Source organism: Oncorhynchus mykiss, chromosome 19 (assembly GCF_057628025.1).
Source record: "Oncorhynchus mykiss isolate SJ-2025 chromosome 19, ASM5762802v1, whole genome shotgun sequence".
In the NCBI taxonomy this organism is placed as follows: domain Eukaryota; kingdom Metazoa; phylum Chordata; class Actinopteri; order Salmoniformes; family Salmonidae; genus Oncorhynchus; species Oncorhynchus mykiss.
This window is the reverse complement of record NC_143040.1, coordinates 8,085,190-8,104,255: the sequence shown is the minus strand read 5'-3', so window position 1 is coordinate 8,104,255 and position 19,066 is coordinate 8,085,190. Positions and strand designations below refer to the sequence as shown.

Sequence of the window (19,066 nt, the reverse complement as noted above, 5' to 3'; positions counted from 1 at the left end):
TCTACATTCATGGTGGTGACATTAACACTTGGTAGACTATATAACTTCTACATTCATGGTGGTGACATTAACACTTGGTAGACTATATAACTTCTACATTCATGGTGGTGACATTAACACTTGGTAGACTATATAACTTCTACATCCATGGTGGTGACATCAACACTTGGTAGACTATATAACTTAAACATTCATGGTAGTGACATTAACACTTGGTAGACTATATAACTTAAACATTCATGGTGGTGACATTAACACTTGGTAGACTATATAACTTAAACATTCATGGTAGTGACATTAACACTTGGTAGACTATATAACTTCTACATTCATGGTGGTGACATTAACACTTGGTAGACTATATAACTTCTACATTCATGGGGGTGATATTAACACTTGGTAGACTATATAACTTAAACATTCATGGTGGTGACATTAACACTTGGTAGACTATATAACTTCTACATCCATGGTAGTGACATTAACACTTGGTAGACTATATAACTTAAACATATTGGTTGTTACTGTTGGGTAGCAACTTCACCAGCTTGTTGTTGTTGTCATGGTTGTTCCTGTTTGGTAGTAACTTCACCAGATTCTTGTTGTTGTCATGGTTGTTCCTGTTTGGTAGCAACTTCACCAGCTTGTTGTTGTTGTCATGGTTGTTACTGTTGGGTAGCAACTTCACCAGCTTGGTGTTGTTGTCATGGTTGTTCCTGTTGGGTAGCAACTTCACCAGCTTGTTGTTGTTGTCATGGTTGTTCCTGTTGGGTAGCAACTTCACCAGCTTGGTGTTGTTGTCATGGTTGTTCCTGTTTGGTAGCAACTTCACCAGCTTCTTGTTGTTGTTATTCTGAAGCATCTTGTGTGATGTTGGTCTTGAGGGGAGAGGGTGAGAGAAGATGGATTCTATTCATATGCTGTCCAGCTTCTGAAGAACGTATGGTGCTAGAATGGAGAGGAGATCAGTAAACAACAGAACGTATGGTGCTTGAATGGAGAGGAGATCAGTAAACAACAGAACGTATGGTGCTAGAATGGAGAGGAGGTCAGTAAACAACAGAACGTATGGTGCTAGAATGGAGAGGAGATCAGTAAACAACAGAACGTATGGTGCTAGAATGGAGAGGAGATCAGTAAACAACAGAACGTATGGTGCTAGAATGGAGAGGAGATCAGTAAACAACAGAACGTATGGTGCTAGAATGGAGAGGAGATCAGTAAACAACAGAACGCATGGTGCTAGAATGGAGAGGAGATCAGTAATCAACAGAACGTATGGTGCTAGAATGGAGAGGAGATCAGTAAACAACATATTTAGATTCTCTTCGCAACTAGACAGTACATTTGACTCATGTTGGTTCCATGTAGAACCCTCTGTTAAATGGAACCCCAAAGGGTTCTACCTGGAACTAAAAGGGTTCTTCAAAGGGTTCTCCTATGGGGACAGTGGAAGAATCCTTCTAGGTTCTAGATAGCACCTTTTATTTAAGAGTGTAGGCCTATATTCAAATCCCCGAGATGACAAGGTAAACATCTGTTGTTCTGCCCCTGAACAAGGCAGTTAACCCACTGTTCCTAGACCGTCATTGAAAATGAGAATTTGTTCTTAACTGACTTGTTAAATAAAGGTTAAAACATAAATAAAACAACTAGACAGTTACAGTACATTTGACATTAAAGTAAAATCCTAATTGTATATATACTTACCTATATAGACACACTTCCCAGGTTTGACAGTAAAAAACCTTGCTACAAAGACTATTTTCCTGACTGTCTCTACTGATGGCCTCTAACAGCAGAATAAAATAAGTGGGATATTTAAACAGCACTGAAACAGAGTAGGTTGCTAGTTGACGATGTGTTGTAAATTGTTTCAATGCTGCCGTCTACAGATCTTCTAATGTATTGTAATACCACATGTACCAATACAGTAGAATAGACAGGGACACTGTGTAATGATACAATGACCCTCCATCCAATGTTCTGCTGCTGTTGTGCAACATTGTGACGTGTAGTGGCAAATCGGTTCAAATATGACACAACCAAGAACTTTGTGAAAATCAATATAGACTTTTAATACAACAGTATCATAAGCCGGAGCGGTCCGCGGAACACACACACTTTTTCAGAGCCCTCGCTCTGAGTTATACACCTACCATATAAGTCCCTCCCATATGCAAATTAAGTTACATCCCAATCCGTGCTTCCTGCTTGTTCAGCCCAATAACGCCCCCATCTGCTTTCCATTAGATCCTAATGGTGACAAGACCCTTGCTTTGACCCTTCACTCAGCTTAATGCGTTCTCCTGTTTGTGTGTTATCTAGGGTCAGCAGACTATGTGTCTCTTCTGTTTTTAGCATGCTCAGCTATACTAAAAATACTATACATTCCCCTTTCCTGTGGCCTGTGTTCATACCCTGTAATTAACTCCATGTGTCCCTTTTGGTGTCTTTCATCTCCTTTAGCTTTAGGGTGCCTAGCTGTTCTGGTCGCCTTCTCTTCATATGGTTGTCTAAGATCAAACAGACTTGTCTCCTGTGATGTGATTGATGTCTGTAATCCATCAATTGGTCCTTTGGCTGAACCCCCCGTCCTTAGATAACCTCTGATCTTTGTATGTCCAGCTGCCCTAGGTGTTGCCCTCTCCCATGGCCCCACTCTGGCTTCCTGTCCTATACAATAGACAATGTACCTTACCAGAATGGCAAATGCATCCCTCTTTTATATAGGACAGTATATTTATCCATATATGTACCTAATTTCTCCCACAGACGCCACTGACATGTTTACAGGTTGCCATGCCGACGAAAGAGAAGGTGTTTTCATTCTGTAACAAGGCCTTCACTTCAGTCTGGATGACTGGTTGACTGCAGACAGGTTACACAGTATCAGTGGAGGTGTTAGGCTGTTTCTGCTCTCCTCCCAACTACTAATGGAATTGTCCTGCCAATGCAACGTCTGAAAATGTATCCAGTCACTACTGTAAGTCTCTCTGGATAAGAGCGTCTGCTAAATGACTCACATGTTCAATGTGTAACTGACAGTTAGACTTACAGGTTATGTCGTTGTCTTTTGTTTGAATTGTTTACGTGTCCGCTGTGCGGGGGAAATGATAATACAAGCGGAACTACGTAGCTAATTGTAATTGTTGTAACGGGGATCCTTATTGTAGCAACACACTTTTGGAGGGAAGGCAATCCTGCGCTGCGTTAGCTAAGTTTTCATGTCATCGGGTGTAGTTCATAAAGGTTGAAGAGTGTATGTTAGGATGAAGTGTGAATTCATGCCAGGACTAATAAGTGTCAAGTTTGATTTCCTCCCTTCTGTAATAAGCAGCCGTATTTTTTCAAGAGGTATTTTCTCCTTTATTCATGTGTTTAATCTGAACCCGTTATAACGCCGGTTAAACTGTTATGTATGTAAGCACTTCAGAGTTATACCAAGCTAATAAGTCACTCGTAAGATAAGGTTGTAAGAGTGTGCTTAACTGTATTTTTCATTTACTTTATATCACGGAAGGTGATAATTCTGACTAAAACTACAGAATAAAGCCGCCAGTTAAAATCAAGAAACGGTTGTGCTCGTGGTTACTGAAGGGAGCTACACAATGTAATGTTCAGGTTGACAATATCAATGGAATAGACCAAAGCAGAGCCATGTATTTAGATATGAACAGATATCTCGATGGAGGATAATGTCAGTATTTAGCTACGTTATTAGCTGTTTTGCTCACCAAAGGTGGAACAAAGTGAAACTGTTGATGTCAAAGCCTCAGTTCCGCGAGAGTCGTGGGTGAAACCATTCACCCCAGGAAAAGGGGTGATATAAATAACGTTTCCTTTCATTATGTGTTACTGAATTCATTAAAATATTTGCTGCCATTGTAGTAAGGTTGGTAATATGAGAGGTCTTCGGACCTACCATTTTTGTATTATTTTCTTTGAAAGAACAACTAGTGTGTTTTGAGTGCTTCTCCCCTATTTGGGAAGTTGGTCTGCCCGCTCCTCAGTCTGACAGATATTCTGAGAGCAGGTTCGAGTCCTCTTCCTCTGTACATAAAAACTGTTTCAAACTGTATAACACAATAGTGGTTTTGGAAAACTGGTTCATATATCCTAAAGTCAATAGCGAATGTGGCTCTGTATATATGTATTTAGCCGTTCATGAATTGAAGACCTATTTCAGCCAGTTAACCAAGTTGTTGCTGTCTTAGCTAGCCGTGTTAATGACGAGCTAACGAGCACCGTTGGTCTCTGCACTACAATGTCACGCTAGTTATTACCAGCAGGTGATTTACTAGCAGGTGACTTATTGAAATATTAAGTGAATGTTTATTTTCTTACTACCGTAAAAGGTTTATATAAAAGGGTTGTACTTGTGCTCTGTATTTTTTGATTAATATCACTTCACATTGAGGGTATGAATCAATAACGTTACTGTTGTTCCTATCTAACAGATATCTTGTGTCCTACCTAACCATGTATCACTACTGTTGTTCCTATCTAACAGATATCTTGTGTCCTACCTAACCATGTATCACTACTGTTGTTCCTATCTAACAGATATATTGTGTCCTACCTAACCATGTATCACTACTGTTGCTCCTATCTAACAGATATCTTGTGTCCTACCTAACCATGTATCACTACTGTTGCTATTATATTACTGAACAGTACAGCTTGGGTTGGTCTACTATTATCCTACTGAACAGTACAGCTTGGGTTGGTCTACTATTATCCTACTGAACAGTACAGCTTGGGTTGGTCTACTATTATCCTACTGAACAGTACAGCTTGGGTTGGTCTACTATTATCCTACTGAACAGTACAGCTTGGGTGGGTCTACTATTATCCTACTGACCAGTACAGCTTGGGTTGGTCTACTATTATCCTACTGAACAGTACAGCTTGGGTGGGTCTACTATTATCCTACTGAACAGTACAGCTTGGGTTGGTCTACTATTATTCTACTGAACAGTACAACTTGGGTTGGTCTACTATTATCCTACTTAACAGTACAGCTTGGGTTGGTCTACTATTATCCTACTGACCAGTACAGCTTGGGTTGGTCTACTATTATCCTACTGAACAGTACAGCTTGGGTTGGTCTACTATTATCCTACTGAACAGTACAGCTTGGGTTGGTCTACTATTATCCTACTGAACAGTACAGCTTGGGTTGGTCTACTATTATCCTACTGAACAGTACAGCTTGGGTTGGTCTACTATTATCCTACTGAACAGTACAACTTGGGTTGGTCTACTATTATCCTACTGAACAGTACAGCTTGGGTTGGTCTACTATTATCCTACTGGACAGTACAGCTTGGGTTGGTCTACTATTATTCTACTGAACAGTACAACTTGGGTTGGTCTACTATTATCCTACTGGACAGTACAGCTTGGGTTGGTCTACTATTATCCTACTGAACAGTACAGCTTGGGTTGGTCTACTATTATCCTACTGAACAGTACCACTTGGGTTGGTCTACTATTATCCTACTGAACAGTACATCTTGGGTTGGTCTACTATTATCCTACTGAACAGTACCACTTGGGTTGGTCTACTATTATCCTACTGAACAGTACAGCTTGGGTTGGTCTACTATTATCCTACTGAACAGTACCACTTGGGTTGGCCTGTAACAAGTCATTAAAGAGTAAAAAGTAATTAAAGAGCAGCAGTAAAATAACAATAGCAGGACTATATACAGGTCAGTACCTGGCTCTCCAGAGAAGACAGGCTATGTGCACACAACCCACAAAATGAGGTGGAGACTGAGATGCACTTCCTATCCTCCTGCCAAATGTATGACCAGTTAATTCATATTGTATTTTGTAGTCTGTCCAAGAGGGGAATAACACAGACTGATCTCAGTTAATTCATACTGTATGTTGTAGTCTGTATAATAATTAAATCACACCAGACTGATCTCAGTTAATTCATACTGTATGTTGTAGTCTGTCCATGAGGGGAATCACACAGACTGATCTCAGTTAATTCATACTGTATGTTGTAGTCTGTCCAAGAGGGGAATCACACAGACTGATCTCAGTTAATTCATACTGTAGGTTGTAGTCTGTCCAAGAGGGGAATCACACAGACTGATCTCAGTTAATTCATACTGTAGGTTGTAGTCTGTCCATGAGGGGAATCACACAGACTGATCTCAGTTAATTCATACTGTAGGTTGTAGTCTGTCCAAGAGGGGAATCACACAGACTGATCTCAGTTAATTCATACTGTAGGTTGTAGTCTGTCCAAGAGGGGAATCACACAGACTGATCTCAGTTAATTCATACTGTAGGTTGTAGTCTGTCCAAAAGGGGAATCACACAGACTGATCTCAGTTAATTCATACTGTATGTTGTAGTCTGTCCGAGAGGGGAATCACACAGACTGATCTCAGTTAATTCATACTGTATGTTGTAGTCTGTCCAAAAGGGGAATCACACAGACTGATCTCAGTAAATTCATACTGTAGGTTGTAGTCTGTCCAAAAGGGGAATCACACAGACTGATCTCAGTTAATTCATACTGTATGTTGTAGTCTGTCCGAGAGGGGAATCACACAGACTGATCTCAGTTAATTCATACTGTATGTTGTAGTCTGTCCAAGAGGGGAATCACACAAGACTGACATCCTGTCATTTTATTAAAAACATTCATTCATTACATGGCAGTTTAGAGAGCAACATCACAACAATAATCTACTAATAATCTACTACATAATCAATAATCAATATCATAACATTTATAATCAACAACATCATGAGGTAAACAACAACAAAAACGAAATGACTTGAGAAAAAGATGACGCCTTTATTCAAACATGTTTCAAAATACAAAGAATGAACAGATGATTATAATAATACCTGGACTAATAATGGAAACACTTCAAGATAAAGAATCTAAGAGACACTAAATAAGATAAAGAATCTAAGAGACACTAAATAAGATAAAGAATCTAAGAGACACTAAATAAGATAAAGAATCTAAGAGACACTAAATAAGATAAAGAATCTAAGAGACACTAAATAAGATAAAGAATCTAAGAGACACTAAATAAGGTAAAGAATCTAAGAGACACTAAATAAGGTAAAGAATCTAAGAGACACTAAATAAGATAAAGAATCTAAGAGACACTAAATAAGATAAAGAATCTAAGAGACACTAAATAAGATAAAGAATCTAAGAGACACTAAATAAGATAAAGAATGTAAGAGACACTAAATAAGATAAAGAATCTAAGAGACACTAGATAAGATAAAGAATCTAAGAGACACTAAATAAGATAAAGAATCTAAGAGACACTAAATAAGATAAAGAATCTAAGAGACACTAAATAAGATAAAGAATCTAAGAGACACTAAATAAGATAAAGAATCTAAGAGACAATAAATAAGATAAAGAATCTAAGAGACACTAGATAAGATAAAGAATCTAAGAGACACTAAATAAGATAAAGAATCTAAGAGACACTAAATAAGATAAAGAATCTAAGAGACACTAAATAAGATGAAGACAAAAGCAAAAAGCAATACATTCTGGAACACAAAACAGACATTACTGAGCTACTTAAAATACCCCATGTTACCAAAACCCCATGTTACCAAAACCCCATGATACCCAAAACCCCATGTTCCCCAAAACCCGATGATACCCAAAACCCCATGTTACCCAAAACCCCATGTTACCCAAAACCCCATGATACCCAAAACCCCCTGTTACCCAAAACCCCCTGTTACCCAGAACCCCATGTTACCCAAAATCCCATGTTACCCAAAACCCCATGTTACCCAAAACCCCATGTCACCCAAAACCCCATGTTACCCAAAACCCATGTTACCCAAAACCCCATGTTACCCACAACCCCATGTTACCCAAAACCCCATGTTACCAAAACCCCATGTTACCCAGAACCCATGTTACCCAAACCCCATGTTACCCAAAACACCATGTTACCCAAAACACCATGTTACCCAAAACCCCATGTTACCCAAAACCCCATGTTACCAGAACCCCATGTTACCCAAAACACCATGTTTCTCTGGTGGTAAAAACCAAACTAAATGAATAATGGTGGTTGCAGTCACTCCTTTTAGATTTCTTCCAAGGTTCTAGAAAGATAAACTAATTCTGAACTTGTTATTAAAATTAGAACCACTTCAGATTTGTCACCACATTTTAAACATCAGTCCACTGCTGACCATCGAATTAAAACACAAAACTGACCTAAGATCAGCATGTAGGGTCAGCTTCATTCTACTCCTACTCCGTCCCCTGGGCTGCTCTCTCCTCTCCCGGTCCAGCTTCAGCTCTGGAGCTCAGAGAGACCATCTCCATGGCATTGACATAAAGATCCATGCTGCTCACCCTGTTCACTCTCTTCTGCCTCCTGGTGGGCTAGAGAGACACAGCACCAACAGCCAGACACTTACTCTCTAGTATCTCCATTCTCTCTCCCTCCCCCTCACCCTCTCCCTCTAGTTTAAATGACTTGTAACTTCTGAGTAAATGTCTTTACCTTGTAGTACAGGTAGGAGGTGGTGATGGATGTCAGTAGGATCAGCAGCACTACAACGTGTCTGATGATGAAGGCTGGCAGAGGAGAGGCTGCAAACAGAAACACCTTTGATGAGGGGACTGATCATCATCACATAGATCTGTGGGAAATCTGTCATTGACAAAGTTATAAGTTTGGTTCATGTTCAGTTACCTGTGATGGTGAGGGAGAGGAGCTCACTCTCAGAGGAGAAGTTATGAGAGAAAACATAATTGTCATAAACACAGCTGTAGTTCCCTTGGTGGGAGTCATCTGCAGCAGGGAAGAGGAAGGCAGCAGAGTGATTGACAGCTGGCTGGGTCTGGGTTCTGTTGGAGCCGGTGAACGTGAGGAGGAAGGAGCCTCCTGGGTACTGTGGCTGAGTGGAGCAGGTGATGGTGAAGCTGTAGCCCCTGAACATCTCGGGCCCCTGGTGGCCCCTGAAGACCCCTCCCATTGAGTCAGTCAGGAAGATATCAGGCTGGACCAGGAGATCTGTAACAATAAAAGAGAACAAGAAAAACCTCTTCAACTAGTTTCCTATAGATATGACAATAACATCAGCATGTAACAGTGCCAGCCACCCTCCCTCACAGGGCAACATGAGTAGTGGGCCTACAGTCACTGAGACAACATATGTTGATATCAGGCTGAAGCAGGACATCTGGAACAAGAGGAGAGAAAAAGAAAACGTAGCTCCTCAACTACTGTCCTCATTTAGATATGACAATAACATGACATGTGACAGTGGTAGTGAGTAGAGACGTTCACTGAGATAACACTCAAATACAAAAGCATTCTGGGATATTTAAGGTGTATTTGATTCCTACTTGACTGAGTGATCTATTTTGCAAAGCAGATTTACAAGCTAAACAGTCATCATGAGAGGTGCAGAGGAAGTTGTATGAATGAAGGAAATCAGTTGAATGTAATTATAATCTATTGTTATTACCTGAGCAGATCACTGTGAGTCCAGGACGTAGATCATACATTCTATAACAATCCCTCAGTGAAGGCTCAGACCCAGAACAGGAAGCTCCATTCCCTCTAGTGATGTTTCCAGGTAATACTGAAACTGTGGAGCCACAACCCAGCTGTCTACACACTACTGCAGCTACATTCTCCTGGTTCCAGTCATCAGCTCCCACAATCCTCCACTCTCCCTGGTCGTACCACTCCACTCCACCAGCACAGCGACTGCCTCCTCCCACCAGCCTCACATCATCAGGCTCTGAGAAAAGAAAAGAGAGAGACAGTAATCTTACTATTTTCTCACTAAAACACACCTATATTGTCTCTCATATTCTTCACTCCAGGTGAGAAACAATGTTGATTGAGTGACAAACTGTTTCTTACCTGAGCAGGTGAGTCCAACAGCATTACCAGGTAGGCAGGTGTTGTTTTTTCTGTCTGAGGTGTCACAGTCCAGGAGAAGGGACTCATTACCTTTACACTGGAACTCTTTATCCCAGGTCTGACCCTCACCTTCTCCATAGAGCCCCCCCTGTAGAGCTGCAGGAGCCCCACAGCCAAACTCCACACAGACTACCTCTGCATCCTGCCGGTCAAAGTCAGCTTCACACACTGAGGCCCAGGACTGATTGGACTTCACCTCCACTCTCCCAGAGCAGAGACCAGCTCCACCCACAAGCCGCACAGACTCTGGAGAAAAAGAGTTGGTTGAACATTCCGTTTTGTTGATGACACTGTCAAGGACTAAACACAAATATGTTGGATAAAAGATTGTAGTTTGCTATGTTTGATACTGTAAGAGGTAGAAATGGGTTCTTAGTCACTCAGGATCGGGTTGGGAATAATGCAGGCAGGAGACAGGAATAAGTTCACTTCACTGTTCACACACAGCTTAACGACAAGGTCTGATTCATTATGTCACGGTCAGGATTGGCTGGGCCAATAGTGGAAAAGGTTACTGGTTATAATGACATCACTGGTGAGAACTCAGTGATACAAATATATTCTCTCTTTCATCTCTCTCTCTTCCTCTCCTCCTCCCTCATTCTCTTTGTAACAGTCGTTGTGAGTAGAGACGTTCATTGAGATAACACTCAAATACAAAAGCATTCTGGGATATTTAAGGTGTATTTGATTCCTACTTGACTGAGTGATCTATTTAGTAAAGCAGACTGACAAGTTAAACAGTCATCATGAGAGGTGCAGAGGAAGTTGTATGAATGAAGGAAATCAGTTGAATATAATTATAATATGTTGATATGTTTCCTGAGCAGATCACTGTGAGTCCAGGAAGGAGATATAATACATGGACTAAAGTATGTGGAACTCAGCAGTGAGTTTTACAACAGAGGATTATTTTTACGCTCTACGTGGTTCAGCCCTCGACTGTCCGTTCTGTGAGCTTGTGTTGTCTACCACTTCACGGCTGAGCCGTTGTTGCTCCTAGATGTGCCACGTTGAAATTCACAGAGACCTTCAGAAAGGACATTTTACTGCCAATGTTTGTCTATGGAAATTGCATGGCAAGGTGGTCAATTTTATACACCTGTCAGGAACAGGTGTGGCTGAAATAGCCGAATCCACTAATGTCCACATACTTTTGGCCATATAGTGTATCTTGTTATTACCTGAGCAGATCACTGTGAGTCCAGGAGAGAGATCATAACTTCTGGAACACTCCCTCAGTGAAGACTCAGACCCATAACAGGAAAGTCTAAAAGCTCTAGTGGTGTCTCCAAGTAGTACTGAAACAGTGGACCCACAGCCCAGCTGTCTACACACAACTGCAGCTACATCCCAGTCTTCAGCTCCCACAGTCCTCCACTCTCCCTGGTCGTACCACTCCACTCCACCAGCACAGCGACTGCCTCCTCCCACCAGCCTCACATCATCAGGCTCTGAGAAAAGAAAAGAGAGAGACAGTAATCTTACTATTTTCTCACTAAAACACACCTATATTGTCGCTCATTTCTTTACTCCAGGTGAGAAACAATGTTGATTGAGTGACAAACTGTTTCTTACCTGAGCAGGTGAGTCCAACAGCATTACCAGGTAGGCAGGTGTTGTTTTTTCTGTCTGAGGTGTCACAGTCCAGGAGAAGGGACTCTTTGCCTTTACACTGGAACTCTTTATCCCAGGTCTGACCCTCACCTTCTCCATAGAGCCCCCCCTGTAGAGCTGCAGGAGACCCACAGCCAAGCTCCCCACAGACTACCTCTGCATCCTGCCGGTCAAAGTCAGCTTCACACACTGAGGCCCAGGACTGATTGGACTTCACCTCCACTCTCCCAGAGCAGAGACCAGCTCCACCCACAAGCCGCACAGACTCTGGAGAAAAAGAGTTGGTTGAACATTCAATCAGTTTGTTGATGACATTGTCAAGGACTAAACACAAATATGTTGGATAAAAGATTGTAGTTTACTATGTTTGATATTGTAAGAGGTAGAAATTGGTTCTTAGTCACTCAGGATCAGGTTGGGAATAATGCAGGCAGGAGACAGGAATAAGTTCACTTCACTTTATAGAAAATAAACAGCTGGACATCCATCAGGCAGCTTCACTTCAGTACCATCTGAACTACAATGATCTGCCCATGAACATCTCCCATAAACCAATATGACAAACACAAATATAATGTTTAAATACATCTGACATCTCTCCCTCTATTTAAATGAAATAAAAACACATAAAACATGATACATGGCAATATTATATAATGTATAAATAAATCTCTCAATATGACCAGTCTCTTACCTGAACAGGTCACATGATGATAAGTTCTACCATTACAGCCACCAGGTCCTCCTCTTACAATGTCACACTGTCTAACAGAAGACTCATTTCCATAGCAACCACCTAGTATAACTCTTTGTTTTCCATCTTCAAGCAGAGGTCCTCCAGATTCAGCTACAGGATTCCCACAGTCCAGCTCTCTACACACAAACCTGACCTCTATCACCATGCTCCACCAACTAGTACAAAGACCTAACCACTCTCCTCTGTAGAAGACTTCCACTGTCCCAGAGCAGGAAGTGGTCCCATCCACCAGTCTGACTGAGTATTCAGCTGTAAACAGCAGAGAGGAAAACACAGTGGTGAGGACAGATGATGACAGTGATTCTGTTATTCTAACAGCAGTAATGCTTTGTGGTTGACAAGTATTAGTAGTTCCATAAAACACTACTTGTTATTGGGGTTTAGAATGGTTTGTATGGACACATGAATTTCTCCATGTGGGATAATAAAGTTGACTAATATTGAACTGCTATAATCACTGTAGATTTATACTCTACCTACCTGGTGGACTGACGCTTTGAGCGTGAAGATCTGAGGAGAAATAGAGAGACAGAGGAGAAAGAGAGAGACAGAGGAAGAGAGAGGCAGAGGTTAAATTAACATCAACATGACCTTTCATGGTGCAACAACACCCATGTGTACATACACTATATATACAAAAGTATGTGGACACCCCTTCAAATTAGTGGATTCTATTTCAGCCACACCCCTTCCCCACCCCTTCCACACAGTAATACAATCTCAATAGACAAACATTGGCTGTAGAATGGCCTTACTGAAAAGCTCAGTGACTTTCAACATGGCACCATCATAGGATGCCACCTTTCCTACAAGTCAGTTTGGCCCCGGTCAACTGTAAGTGCTGTTATTGTGAAGTGGAAACTTCTAGGAGCAACAGCTGCTCAACTGTGAATTGGTAGAGCATAAAAATCGTATGTCCTCGGTTGCAACACTAACTGCAGAGTTCCAAACTACCTCTAGAAGCAACGTCAGCAGAATAACTGTTCGTTGGGAGCTTCAGGATGAATTTTCCATGACGGAGCAGCCACACACAAGCCTAAGATCACCATGGTCAATGCCAAGCGTTGGCTGGAGTGGTGTAAAACTCAGATAACATGAGAACACTACCTGTCCTAATGCGTAGTGCCAACTGTAAAGTTTGGTGGAGGAGGAATAATGGTCTGGGGATGTTTTCATTGTTTGGGTTTGGCCCCTTAGTTCCAGTGAAGGGAAATCTAATCGCATTCTAGATGATTCTGTGCTTCCAACTTTGTGGCAACAGTTTGGCGAAGGCCCTTTCCTGTTTCAGCATGACAATTCCCCTGTGCAAAAAGCAAGGTCCATACAGAAATGGCTTGTTGAGATCGGTGTGGAGGAACTTGACTGGCATGCACAGAGGCTAACCTAAACCCCATTGAATACCTGTGATGATTTGAAATGCAGACTGCAATCCAGGCCAAATCGCCCAGCATCTGTACCTGAGCTCATTAATGCTCTTGTGGCTGAATGGAAGCAAGTCCATGCAGCAATGTTCCAACATCATTGCCTATCGAATATACAGTGTCTATGGGGTCATATTGCACTTCCTAAGGCTTCCACTAGATGCCAACAGTCTTTAGAACCTTGTTTGAGGCTTCTACTGTGAAGGAGGGTGGGATGAGAGCTGTTTGAGTAAGGGCTCTGCCAGAGTGGCATGAGCTGATCACACTCGCTCACGTGATAGCGACCTGCGTTCCATTGCAATTCTAAAGACAAAGGAATTCTCCGGTTGGAACATTATTGAAGATTTATGTTAAAAACATTGCATTCTGATGAAGATCATCAAAGGTAAGTGAATATTTATAATGCTGTTTCTGACTTCTGTTGACTCCACAACATGGCGGGTGTCTGTATGGCTTGTTTTTGTGTCTGTGCGCCGTACTCAGATTATTGCATGGTGTGCTTTTCCGTAAAGTGTTTTTGAAATCTGACACAGCGGTTGCATTAAGGAGAAGTGGATCTATAATTCCACGCATAACATTTGTATATTTTTTCAATGTTTATTGTGAGTATTTCTGTAAATTGATGTGGATCTCTGCAAAATCACCAGATGTTTTGGAAGCAAAACATTACTGAACATAACGTGATTTTTGGATATAAATATGAACTTCCTCAAGCAAAACATACATGTATTGTGTAACATGATGTCCTATGAGTGTCATCTGATGAAGATCATCAAAGGTTAGTGATACATTTAATCTGTATTTTTGCTTTTTTGTGACTCCTCTTTGGCTGGAAAAATGGCTGTTTTTCTGTGACGAGGTGCTGACCTAACATAATCTGCTTTCGTCGTAAAGTCTTTTTGAAATCGGACAATGTGGCGGGATTAACAACAAGTTTATGTATGTTTGAGGAATTTTAATTATGAGATTTCTGTTGTTTGACTGTTGTCAAATTGATCCCGTTAACGGGATCTTAAACCGTCTCTTCCATAGGAGGTTAAATTTGATGACAAAACAGTGGTAGGCCTGATCACCGACAACGAGCTCCAAGCACACCATGTCAGTCGTGAAGAGGGCACGACATAACCTATTCCCCCTCAGGAGACTGAAAAGATTTGGAATGGGTCCTCAGATCCTCAAAAGGTTCTACAGCTGCACCATTGAGAGCATCCTGACTGGTTGCATCACTGCCTGGTACGGCAACTGCTCAGCCTCCGACCGCAAGGCACTACAGAGGGTAGTGTGAATGGCCCAGTACATCACTGAGGTCAAGCTTGCTGACCTCTATAACAGGCAGTGTCAGAGCAAGGCCCTGAAAATTGTGAAAGACACCAGTCACCCAGTCATAGTGTTCTCTCTTCTACCGCACGGCAAGCGGTACCAGAGCGCCAAGTCTAGGTCCAAGAGGCTTCTAAACAGCTTCTATCCCCAAGCCATAAGACTCCTGAACATCTAGTCAAATGGTTACCCAGACTATTCATATTGCCCCCCCCCCCCCCCCTCTCAAAACTGCCACTCTCTTTTGTCATCTATGCATAGTCACTTAACTTGAAAATAAAAGAGAGCTGCACACTCTAGGAGCTCAGATGCAAATATTTAATTACCAACGTTTTGACAGCCAAGCTGTCTTCATCAGGGTTTTCTACTCCGCTAGCCAGCACCTCTAGCCAGCACCTCTAGCCAGCACCTCTAGCCAGCACCTCTAGCCAGCACCGCTAGCCAGCACCTCTAGCCAGCACCGCTAGCCAGCACCTCTAGCCAGCACCTCTAGCCAGCACCTCTAGCCAGCACCTCTAGCCAGCACCTCGCCTGAATAGGTGTGCGTTTCTTTTTCTTCTAGATAGTCACTTAACTTTACCTCAATGTTCATACTACCTCAACTAACCGGTGCCCCCACACACTGACTCTAACCGGTGCCCCCACACACTGACTCTAACCGGTGCCCCCACACACTGACTCTAACCGGTGCCCCTACACACTGACTCTAACCGGTGCCCCTACACACTGACTCTAACCGGTGCCCCCACACACTGACTCTAACCGGTGCCCCTACACACTGACTCTAACCGGTGCCCCCACACACTGACTCTAACTGGTGCCCCTACACACTGACTCTAACCGGTGCCCCCACACACTGACTCTAACCGGTGCCCCCTCACACTGACTCTAACCGGTGCCCCCACACACTGACTCTAACCGGTGCCCCCACACACTGACTCTAACCGGTGCCCCCACACACTGACTCTAACCGGTGCCCCCACACACTGACTCTAACCGGTGCCCCCACACACTGACTCTAACCGGTGCCCCCACACACTGACTCTAACCGGTGCCCCCACACACTGACTCTAACCGGTGCCCCCACACACTGACTCTAACCGGTGCCCTCACACACTGACTCTAACCGGTGCCCCCACACACTGACTCTAACCGGTGCCCCCACACACTGACTCTAACCGGTGCCCCCACACACTGACTCTAACCGGTGCCCCCACACACTGACTCTAACCGGTGCCCCCACACACTGACTCTAACCGGTGCCCCCTCACACTGACTCTGTACCGACACCCGCTGTAAATACTGTTATTTTTAACTGCTGCTCTTTAATTACTTGTTACTTTTATCTCTTATTCTTCTCTGTATTTGTTTAACTGCACTCTCGGTTAGGGGCTCGTAAGTAAACATTTCACTGTAAGGAAACTGTTGTTTTCGGCGCATGTGACCATTAACATTTGATTTGATTTGACTCTGAACTTACATCGTTATAGACTGCATTTTTTTATTGTGCATTTTGCTATTTTGCTATTTGCCTCATGACTTCAGACTTTGTTGACTACAAACTTTCTTTACAAACTATGTTTGTTCCCACACTTGTGACTCTGACTCTCTATTGGTTACATGGACTTTTGGCCTCCCATCCTTTTCCCACCACCTCCCGCTGGCTTTGTATTCATGTTACCTGAGGAAATCGCAGTACAATAGGATCTTGTTGCCATCTGATGCACATTCAGATGTCATAAATCAGCACTGCAGAGCTCTCCCTGTCCTCTGCCGTGCCCTGATTGTATTACTGTTGATGATATCTGGAAATCTGCATGTACACCCTGGCCCATCTACTGTTGTTAGCCCCAATTCTGACTTGTGCTCTTATATCTGCTTCACTGATTTCTGCTCTCGTTAAAAGCCTGGGTTTTCTCCACGTTAACACTAGAAGCTTATTACCTAAAATGGACCAATTGAAAGTGTGGGTTCACAGCTCCAATCCAGATGTGTTGGTAACCAATAGAGAATCAGAGTCCCAAGGGTGGGAACAAAAGTAGTTATGTACTAGACTGGTGGGTGTCGGGGAGAAAGTTGAGTTATGTACTAGACTGGTAGGGGTCAGGGAGAGAGATGAGTTATGTACTAGACTGGTGGGGGTCAGGGAAAGAGATGAGTTATATGCTAGACTGGTGGGGGTCAGGGAGAGAGTTGAGTTATATACTAGACTGGTGGGGGTTGGGGAGAGAGTTGAGTTATGTACTAGACAGGTGGGGGTTGGGGAGAGAGTTTAGTTATGTACGAGACTGATGAGGGTCAGGGAGAGTTGAGTTATGTACTAGACTGATGAAGGTCAGGGAGAGAGCTGAGTTATGTACTAGACTGGTGGGGACTGGAGAGAGTAGAGTCATGTACTAGACTGGTGGGGGTCAGGGAGAGAGTTGAGTTATGTACTAGACTGGTGGGGGTCAGGGAGAGAGTTGAGTTATGTACTAGACTGGTGGGGGTCAGGGAGAGAGTTGAGTTATGTACTAGACTGGTGGGGGTCAGGGAGAGAGTTGAGTTATGTACTAGACTGGTGGGGGTCAGGGAGAGAGTTGAGTTATGTACTAGACTGGTGGGGGTCGGGGAGAGAGGACTGAAGAGTGGAATATACTTCTAGGATACATGACTATAATCTCATTAGTTCTTTACTTCAATGATGTGAGATAAACTTCTCAGCAACTTATCTTTGATCAGTGGTTGAACCAAGCTACCAACAGCAACCTCATCTGTTCTGAAAACCCCCACAGGAAACTGCTCACAGGGCAGCAATGTTTCATAGTGTCTGCTATAATATCACCACTAACTTTCTACTGCCTGAGTTCATCTCTTATAAGGGTTTACTGAACAACTTGAATAAGGTCTGGATGTCTTATATTGAAAACACTACAACAAAAGGAGTCAATTGAAAAGATGTCCACTTCCTGTTTTCAATAGCTGCTGGGTTGCTCAGTCCTGGTGGTCTGCTGTCCTGTGTGTTGTCACTCTGGCCTTGACCTAATACACCTGAAACCAATAATGAATGTTTCACTAAGATCCTAAAGCTGAGTGGGATGTGTTGGGTTGGGGTGGTGGAGGACGGGCCGACCCAGATACACCTTACATTATGTACAAAAGTATGTGGACACCCCTTCAAATTAGTGGATTTGGCTATTTCAGGCACACCCGTTCCTGACCTGTGAATAAAATCGAGCACACAGCCATGCAATCTCCATAGACAAACATTGACAGTAGAATGGCCTTACTGAAGAACTCAGTGACTTTCAACGTGTCATCATCATAGTAAGCTACCTTTCCAACAAGTCTGTTGGTCTAATTTCTACCCTGCTTTAGCTGCCCCGGTCAACTGTAAGTGCTGTTATTGTGACGTGGAAACGTCTAGGAGCAGCAGTGGCTTAGCCTCGAAGTGGTAGCTTACACAAGCTCACAGAACGGGACCACGAGTGCTGAAGTTCGTCGCGTTTAAAAATCATCTGTCCTCGGTTGCAACACTCACTTCCGAATTCCAAACTTCCTCTGGAAGAAACTTCAGCACAAGACCTGTTCGTCTGGAGCTTCATGAAATGGGTTTCTACAGCAGAGCAGCAGCACACAAGCCTAAGATCACCATGTGCAATGCCAAGCGTCTGCTGGAGTGGAAACACTTTCTCTGGAGTGTTGAATCACGTTTCCCCATCTGGCAGTCCGTACCACAAACCTGGGTTTGGCAGATGCCAGGAGAACGCTACCTGCCCCAAAGCATAGTGCCAACTGTAAAGTTTGGTGGAGGAGGAATAATGTTCTGGGGTTGTTTTTAATGGATCGGGTTAGGCCCCTTAGTTTCATTGAAGGGAAATCTAATCGCTACAGCACACAATGACATTCTAGACTATTCTGTGCTTCCAACTTTGTGGCAACAGTTTGGGGAAGGCCCTTTCCTCTTTCAGCATGACAATGCCCCTGTACACAAAGCGAGGTCCATACAG

General features: G+C 42.9%; 1 protein-coding gene across 1 annotated transcript; it reads right to left on the bottom strand.

Moving 5' to 3' along the window:
* Positions 1–8,275: 8,275 nt before the first annotated feature.
* LOC110516094 (CD5 antigen-like) lies at positions 8,276–15,669 on the bottom strand. The gene is made up of 10 exons (XM_090211810.1): positions 15,658–15,669; positions 12,820–12,849; positions 12,513–12,588; positions 11,566–11,849; positions 9,906–10,206; positions 9,502–9,780; positions 9,152–9,213; positions 8,724–9,039; positions 8,532–8,620; positions 8,276–8,410 (listed from the first exon to the last, which is right to left on the bottom strand). The coding sequence occupies exons 1-10, from the start codon at positions 15,667–15,669 to the stop codon at positions 8,276–8,278; spliced, it is 1,584 nt and encodes a 527-aa protein (XP_090067936.1).
* Between the last annotated feature and the right edge of the window lie 3,397 nt (positions 15,670–19,066).